This window comes from Toxotes jaculatrix, chromosome 3 (genome assembly GCF_017976425.1).
Source record: "Toxotes jaculatrix isolate fToxJac2 chromosome 3, fToxJac2.pri, whole genome shotgun sequence".
In the NCBI taxonomy this organism is placed as follows: Eukaryota; Metazoa; Chordata; class Actinopteri; family Toxotidae; genus Toxotes; species Toxotes jaculatrix.
This window is the reverse complement of record NC_054396.1, coordinates 10,497,597-10,506,257: the sequence shown is the minus strand read 5'-3', so window position 1 is coordinate 10,506,257 and position 8,661 is coordinate 10,497,597. Positions and strand designations below refer to the sequence as shown.

General features: G+C 39.6%; 2 protein-coding genes across 3 annotated transcripts in view; one reads left to right on the top strand and one right to left on the bottom strand.

Moving 5' to 3' along the window:
- Positions 1–655: 655 nt before the first annotated feature.
- On the bottom strand, positions 656–4,052 carry LOC121179715 (myb/SANT-like DNA-binding domain-containing protein 4). 2 transcript variants are annotated; one of them, XM_041034691.1, is made up of 4 exons: positions 3,941–4,052; positions 2,883–3,184; positions 2,577–2,709; positions 656–2,330 (listed from the first exon to the last, which is right to left on the bottom strand). In XM_041034691.1, exons 1-4 carry the CDS (start codon positions 4,003–4,005, stop codon positions 1,952–1,954), a joined length of 879 nt encoding a protein of 292 aa, XP_040890625.1. In that variant the 5' UTR covers positions 4,006–4,052; the 3' UTR covers positions 656–1,951. The 2 variants fall into 2 exon arrangements, with proteins under 2 accessions (XP_040890625.1, XP_040890626.1); XM_041034692.1 differs by lacking the exon at positions 3,941–4,052 and adding an exon at positions 3,416–3,529.
- Positions 3,577–8,661, top strand: part of stx18 (syntaxin 18) — a 17,741-nt gene continuing 12,656 nt past the window's right edge. The window contains exon 1 of the mRNA XM_041034694.1: positions 3,577–3,764. Within this exon, the coding sequence (XP_040890628.1) occupies positions 3,612–3,764 (153 nt within the window). The 5' untranslated portion in view covers positions 3,577–3,611. The remainder of the gene's footprint in view (positions 3,765–8,661) is intronic.

Here is an 8,661-nt window from a genome sequence, read left to right as displayed (position 1 = left end):
TACTATAAATAGCTAAAAGCAATACATAAACAGTTAAATTAGCTTTAAATAAAAATGGATAAACAGTGGGTAATGTTAGAAAAAACTACTGGGTGTAACACTTGACATTGTTATACTTCGTGAATAAAGAGTCCATGAATAACTCATGAGTAACCAGGTTTCTCATGTCCATGTAAACGCCATTTCTCAAATAAAATGAAAACCAGGACAGAAGACAAAACCGAGATACCAGTGTGCATGTAAACATGCTCTGTATCAAATATAGGGAGTTAGAAAATCTGTTGTTAAAGTAGCAGCCCATTATCCAGCTTCCCATTCTGGCCCAGTACATACAGTACATGCTTGCAGCAAGCTCAATTTGTGTTTAATCCCATGGTAAGATAAAAGTTGGGAAAATTTAATGGTCGGTTAGGCTGTTCACATCAACACGTTAAGTATCATAAGGGCAATCATGCTTTAGTTTGTGCCCATAACCGTGGTGCTTGAAAAGCTGCTCTCTTTCCACAGTGAAAGCTAAAAGAGTGAATGAAAAAAAAAGAAATGACGAGGAGTTAATGCTGAGGCGGCAGAAAAGGAGAGACAGTCACAGCACTCAGCTGTAACGCAGTCTGGCACAACACTAACAAAGGAAATGAGCAAACCACACAGCAAATAACAGACTTTTATTCAACACTCTGGGCCCCACTGCTTACATCTGGGTGCCAAACTCAGTCACTTACAAATAAACGGATTTATGAGAAATATTACACACAAATTACTACATTTGTCTAGACACGACATTATTTTAGCTTTACTTACATTGGCATGATCAAGTTCAATTTTCATAAATATGTTTATTGGTATATGTCAAACATTTACAGCTTCCAAATTTGCACTTACAGAGTAAATGACATGAATCGGCAATAAACAAAATTTCTCACAGGGTAAAACTATACATGTGAATTGGACTCCACTGACAGAAAAACACAAATTATACTTCCTACAAATTATAAATCAATTTCAGGAATTTAAGACTTTACTGTGTGAAATTCCAGTTACTGTATATGGCACGAGGCATGACATATTAATGCATCACATTAGAGGCTGTCTAACTCATATTATATATCAATACTTATGATATAAACTATCATTAAAAGCTGGTCAGTGCTTCGAGTCCATAACTATTTATGTATTCAAAGCAACAAATCATTTACACAGCACAAAAAAATTTCACTCTTGACTTGGTCATAAAAGCGAAGTGATAATAAGGCAACGTGAGGCGACAAACATAATGAATCCCTTGACTTTCACTGTCATTCATAACAAAAGTACATGGTCAGGAAGAAAAGCAGAAATGTATCTCATGATATATCTTTTTCTGTAATATTTATAGTGATGTACATTAGTATGAACCGAAAACACAAAAAAGGATTTGCTGCACAAAGACAATTAAACCACTGTGAGGAAAAAACACTTTATGGCTCAATCTGTGCATTATTATAGGATTATAAGGGCTACAGCAAACACTGAATTGACTATAGCTCACTATTATAACAATTACAGTACTGTAGAGTGACTTTAGAAAGACTTTGGTAATAACTACAAATAGAAATTTAGTTGTTACAGAACAACAATATTTCTGGCATAAATAAACAGTTTTAGTAAGGTCTGGTTTGTAGTGATGTATAGATATCATCCCGAATGCATGTTGCAATGAAATATTTTTACCAGCTCATATGAAGATATTTTTTACTTTGAGCGACAGAACAAACCTGATCAGTGTTTCACAATAGCAGAATATGGAATACGTCTTCATCCAGATTAAATGTGATGTTTGCAGTTTTATACTTGTGTCCACTACACAAAAAACTATTACAGATTTCAATTGTAAAACTGACAAATCATGATGGTCACCTTTCACAAGCAGGCACAACTCATATGCAGGTGCAACAGGGAGTTTTCTACAACTACCTTAGTCCTTTTGAAGTGGCTCTTTCAATTGCTTTTTCATCAGCTTGATCTTTAGTGTGTAATATTCTTCTTGCAGCTTGAGTACAGCCTCTTGTCTTCTCAGCACAGACATTTCCAAATCCATTCGCTCTTGCAAAGTTGTGCAGTGCACTGAGGTTGGAGAAGTGGAGCAGGGAGTATCTGAGTGTTCTCCAGAGACAGTAAAGACAGCAGCACGGGGAGTACTGAACTGTACTGCGAGTGATTTAGGAACATTAGTAAAAGCAGACATTTTTTGTTCTCCTGGAGAGGCGGATTGATCTGGATACTTACGCTCGATCAGTGGACGTTTGTTTGTGATTCTTTCATCAGTTGTGGGGTCGTTTCCATCTTTATCACAGCTGAAATGGAAAAAAAGTTTGTCCATTACTTTGTTTGACAAGCAGTTGAAATTTCAACCTTAACACATAAAGGGCCAGTTCATCCAAATTACACAAAACAAAAACACATTTTTTCACTTCTCCAGCGATGTGGATAGATGTGGTTTAAATTTGTCCAGGTTCAAGATACAATACAAATTGCTACTGACTTTTGTACTTTCTAAGCACATGAGAGAAGCCAACAAATACAAAAAAACATTGTATTACCTGTTTTGTTTAGTTTCCACCAACTCTGACACTGAAGAGTCTTCTCGATCTTGTTGCAGCATGTCTGAGAGGTTCATCACAGAAATCACTATTTGGGTCACAGTGCTGAGCTCTTCAAGGGACAGGCCTTCATCTGTGAATGCAAAATCATGTTATGCATGAATTATTGTTATGCGTTTGCTCATTTCTTCTTCTGCTTTTTTTGCAGCCATCTCTACACATGCACCCTCAAGTCTTAGATTGCAGATGTCATGATACTAATTATAAGATCTTTTTTTCTGCTAATAAAGAGCATATTTTCCTCACCTTTACCCGCTTGCCTTTTCTGTCGTTTGATCTCCTCCCTTGACTTTGCTAGCAGATTTTCCCACTTTTTGTTGCAGTCAGAAACTGTACGCTGAATTTGAGGAAAGGCAATATTGATGGCCTGGGCTACTTCCTCCCACGCTTGTCTTTTATCTTGTATTGACACTCCAGTGCTGCACTTCCCTCTGATTATGTCTTTCCTTTCCTGCATTAACTGGGCAAGAAGCAGACACTCCTGGTCTGTCCAATTAGGTCTTCGCTTCCTGCTGGACATCCCTTCAAGAAGTTGGAGAGGCATTTTTCTGAAAGAGAGACAGACAGATTGGTTATCTGATTGATTAAATGTATGCACAGTTGGTCCCTGTTACATCGTTGACACACACGCAGACAGTGGAGACATGATCACCTGACTGACAGGTAAAGCTTTTCACTTAAGTCATTTTAAAATTTAAGTTATTATATTTAAGAGATTTTTTGAAATTTTAAGCTTTTCGTTAACTGGCACTGAATTAAGGCGAAGAGTAATTTGGTACCAGCTCAGGCTCCTCCGGGATGTAAATACCATTTGGCTCAAAAGGCGCTACAATTAAAAAAAATCCCAATTAAAACCTTAAGGTAAAACGTAAGGCTTTCTGCTCCGTCTCAGGGAAAACTCCACCGAGTCGCAGGATAATGACGTCCTCTTTTGGTGACGTGTCGGTTTGTTTACAGCGGTGCAGCTGCACGGACATGGCTGTGGATATAACTTTACTCTTCAAAGCCAGTGTCAAGACAGTGAAAACTAGAAACAAGGCGATAGGGATAGGCTTTGACTCCACCAAAGATGACATTTTCAAGCGGAGCAGACCGAAGAGCGGCTTCTCTCCGAAGGCGAAGGAGGTGGTGAGTGCTTTCCCGAGTTAGCTTTTGCTAACAGGGCTAGCACCGACATACGCTGACTTTGTAGTTAATGACAGCTGAATACTGGCCTGTTTCAACCAAAGTTTACTTCATGCTGTGTTGTAGAGACAGCAAGCAAAGGAAAGCAAGCATGTACAAGCAAGTTGGACAATACTTACGTATGTTTGGTGCTGCTAAACTGAAACTCAGAAACTGAAAGCTTGACTGCAGTGCAGCTCTTCATAGTTAACAAGGCCTCTGTCAGCAGTGTATATATTGTATGTAGAGCAGAGGTCTCAAACTTGTTCCACAAAGGGCCGTGTGGCTGCAGGTTTTTGTTCCAACCAAGCATCAGCACACCAGACTTGACTCATTTAATCAACTGATTTTAGTCTTCAGACAGTTGATTGGTCAAACTGTGTGCTCTTGACTGGTTGGAACAAAAACCAGCAGCCACATGGCCCTTTGTGGAACAGGTTTGACACCTCTGATGTAGAGGTTATGCGCTATTTCTGGGTCAGCAACCAAATTTAACAAATTTGAGCACTGTCCAACTTAACTCTGAAGTTCCTTGAGTTGTATCCCTTGAAGCCTGCATTCAGATGACACAGTTGGATTTTACAAGAGGCTCGTTCAATTAATGCAACTTGCAACCTGTGTTCACCTGTTGTAAATAAGGCTGTGCCTCAGGTTTCAAGCAGATTATTGCTTATTAAATAGAACTGTGATAGAGGGAAAATGGCATCTGAACGAAGTGAAAGTCCAATTGTTCTTCTAAACAAACAGGTGCTTTCTCAGCATCAAATCATGGCTAGACTAAATGTTTGTAAGGAAACAGTGCATGCAACTCAAACGCTTTGCAGAAACTGAGTCAGCTGTATCCAAAGCATGATCAGGCAGACCAAAAGTCACCACCCGATTAAAAGATCAATATGTTGTAAGCTTAGTTCCCTCACAGATACAGAGTTTGCTAAATTAAGAACTCAAGTTAGTAAAAGTTCTGTGAAATGAAGGCTGTCTTGTAGTGGACTCACAGGATAAGTTGCAGTTTGTAAACCATCTCTTAGGAGGAGAAGCAAGGCCAGAAGCTTGAGCTGGGCTGAGAATTACCAGCATTTCATGGTGGATGAGTGGAAAAATTGGAATCATCCTCATTACTGCTGTACGTGTAGGTTTAGTAGAAGTGAATTGATGTTTTGATCCATGTGTCCATGTATCTTAAAATTCTGTCACATAATGGTATTATTTAACAGCAGCACTGGAGAGGGCATGATAACCACAGCTATTAAAAAGGCCCGAGTACTTTCACCTTTGAGATGTCACAACTTATTCAGTGAGAATGTATTTGATGTAAACTGGTTCAGCGTATTCAAGTATTGCTTACTTTACTTTAATCATTTTCAGAGGATCCATACAAACCAGAAACCATGATCCCATTACTCAGTGAGTCACAGCTTTATTTTCTCCCTGTGAATGTCTTAGTTACTTGTGCATTACCTTCACAACTGTAAGGCTGGAATGTCACGTCTGCCTTTAATACTCTCTGCCTGACTCTCCGACTCATCTCGTGGTGTGCCAGCTGTCCTGGCATCAGGTTATAAATTGCTCTTAACCAAAGGCCCACTGCTTCAGCTCTAAAATCATACAGCTGGGATTTGGTCTTATATATCTTCAGCACACATTTTGCTCCTGACTGACTGACAGGCCATTGTTTCATGTGTCACAGATTTTGTACAGCACTGCTTCTCTATATAGCCCCTCTCTGAACCCACTCACAATGCATGGAGACATTGATGTTGCTGCATTGTGCAAACCAAAGGACAGGTTCCTGGATGTGTAATTAAAGGAAAAATTAGTAAGTTTAAAATAGTTTATTTCAGACAAGGCAACCTAGTCATTCTTGAATGCCAAATTAGCTGTGGTCTGCTGTGTCGTCTCCTGCTGGGCCATTATATTCCAGCAGTGTGAGCATATTGCAGCCAGCACTTATTCTAATTTCCAGTAGACATCAGTGAATATGGACAGAAGCCTGCAAAAAACATTACAGCAATTTTGGAAATAATTTTCCAAATGTCATTCACACAGAGACATAAAGATCATTGAAATAAATAGCACTCGTAAATATGCCACTATTGTCGACTTGAACCTGGGTCAGACGAGAGGAATTTTCAAATCCTGCCCAGTGTGGGAAGTTCAGAATAAATGACTGCTCTGCTTGAGATCTGGGCAGACAAAAGCTATGTAGTTTGAAAAAAGAAAAATCACATTCGGCCAACTGGCCAGACTCAGCATTATTGAGCCCAAAATGCTTTTGTGCCAGCTGTCAGGTCTGTGAGCCACTCCTCCTCCGACACTGACAGGCCAGGACTCTGGGTCTAAAAGTGACCCGGAAAATTGCCCAGTGTGATCTAGACTTTAAGCTGGAGTAAGCCAGATGACTTAGAAAAATAGCAAAGAGCATTCCCCTCATTTTTATTATAGACATGGCAAGTTTTTGTATAAGATCCTGAACTAATTAAAAGGGTGGTTTAATCTTAGACAGATGTTCAATTACAGGTTGTAATTGCTTTCATTGTCAGTGAGGCTTTTTTGATTTCAGTGCCTCTTTTAAAAGACTCAACTAAGCTTATTAATCTTGCACTGATTGTCGGAAATTTGACATAATCTTGAATATATTGGTGAAAACAAATTGTTTTGAAGCTCTTGTCAAAGGACACCAACCTTAAAAACTTGGCAGAAAAGGTAACATTGGCATTTAATTAGTTCAGGGAACTTCACAAAACATCTCCAATTTTATCCTTCCACTGAAGTACAGAGACATCATCAACGGTTGGCAGGAGGAGATGGATCGTTGGCAGCTAAAAGGTTTCACTCCATGTCACGAGTGTTGCTTATGCAGCCAGAAGTCCTTGGCCTGACATAAATATCATGAACACAAACCTCTTCAAAGGCACCTTGAAGAACCACTTCACTTTTCCCTCGGGGAGTCAGGACTTTAAGTTGTACCTGATGTCTCCTACCATCAGTCTGAGCCCAGCCTCAGCAGCTCTGCACAAGCAGGGTTTTATGTCCTGTTACATTGATATTAGGAATGGTGGTTTAATAAAAGCACTGGTGCTGAGTCAAAAGAAACCCAAACCCATCCTGTGGTGCCTGCCCCCCCCCCCCCCCCCCCCGCCTCCACCGTTGTCTCCCTCGCACTGCAGATATCATCTCAAACCATCTCAGTGAAGCAGCTTTTGTAGAAATTGAAATTGCGAGTTTGGAATGTCCTGACTGCTTACAGTTATGTCGCGGTTTTCACCCACATCTCCCCCAGCTCAACTATCCATTCTTCTCTCTGTACAGCCTGACATTTTTTTTGAGCGAGTCCCCTCTTTACATGTATGATTCCATAAACATGCTGCAATAACATTTTCTTTCGGCTCTCGAGCAATTTCTTGGGGAAAGCCGATCTTCCCAAGAGCCAGTGATTAAAGGTGGAAGATCAAAACAGAGAAAATATTAAATTAGGTCCCCAGTAACAATGTTGACGGCCGGCACCAAATGCACAACAGATGTGGGTGCCCTTCTAGACATGCATAACTCTCCAAGTTCCCACTGAAGCTTCACAAAAATAGAAAGCAAACATCAAAGTTGACAAATACACAGTGGTCCTGTGAGGCTTTTTTCCACTCAGAAAGCAGTGCCATGAGAAAGGAAATGTAGCTTCTTTCAAGGCAATGTAAAAAAAAAAAGGCTTGATTGACTAATAAGAGGGCCAGTGTTTGCAGGGTGGGGTTTGGTCAGGGGAATCTTTTACCTCATAGGGGTCGGTTTGGGGCACTGTGATCTCCATTTCACTGCTCACCTCGTCTCTCTCTCCGTAGCATGCTGCCCTTCTCGAGTTTAAATGGAGGGGGTCACTCCAAAATTGTTAAATTGCGTGTAGAAAATAGTGCTCGGCTCCCCACTGTGCCTTTAGTATTGGTATTCCAAAATTGGCTCCTTCTCACAGTGTTTTCTTAGAAGCCATGAAAAGTGTGGCCCTCAGCCAGCACTTGAAAGTATTTTGTGCCGTTGGAGAGGGGGCTTTTCCCTCTGACAACTTTTACATTGAAATAGTATGCTCATCTATTCTCAAAACAACAGTTTGAATTTCAGGAATCTGGTTTACTCTGTGTTTTTGTTAGTGATTATCAAGTTTCAAAGTCCAAGATGTTTATTTAAACATTTGGAATTTCATCAAAGTTTTTTGGGCATTCTCTGGATTATATGGACCCAAATAATATCATCTTACAAATGTGCAAGTAAAATATTTTCCCTATGAAATACACTGGGAATGTGTTAAATCAGCGATGAGCAAATTTTAAACATGGAGACCAAACTTTGGTTTGCAGGATAATTGTTATGATTGTATTGGTGTTGTCATTCAGAGGAAACTTATGCAGATCTGTTGCATTTAACAGGTCATGTTGGCCTGCTGGTGCACAGCAGTGACAGTTATGAGTTGTCATTAATGTCAGCCATTTGGGGAATGAAGAGACAAGTTTGGAAAGTTATTGTCAGTAAAATAAAAAAGTAAAAAAGTCAGACAGAAGCACACAGCCTGCTTGTGCCATGGCTAAAATTTGCCTTCTTGAATATTCACAAAATAATCGTACACAGGTCTAACAAATGTTTTAGAGAATAGAAAAACAATTGTTTACATAGTAAATGATCTAAAGCTAAATCCTGACTATTATATGACATTCTCTAATGAGACATTGCAAACTGCATGAAAGCATGCAGTCTGTAATTTTATGTTCATAATTTACGAAAACAGGGCTGAATTGGCAATTGACATAATCTTTCCAATGTACAACCATTCAAATAAAGTTTCCTCTTTAATGTCTCTACTCATTAAGTCACAAACTACATT

What these genes read in the sequence shown, in the direction of transcription:
- LOC121179715 (XM_041034691.1), bottom strand. Translation starts at nt 4,005, where the DNA reads ATGAAGAGCTGCACTGCAGTCAAGCTTTCAGTTTCTGAGTTTCAGTTT. An exon ending in TTTAGCAGCACCAAACATAC is followed by an intron (nt 3,185 to 3,940) that starts GTAAGTATTGTC and finishes TCTCTCTTTCAG; the next exon opens with AAAAATGCCTCTCCAACTTC. An exon ending in GAAAAGGCAAGCGGGTAAAG is followed by an intron (nt 2,710 to 2,882) that starts GTGAGGAAAATA and finishes TTGCATTCACAG; the next exon opens with ATGAAGGCCTGTCCCTTGAA.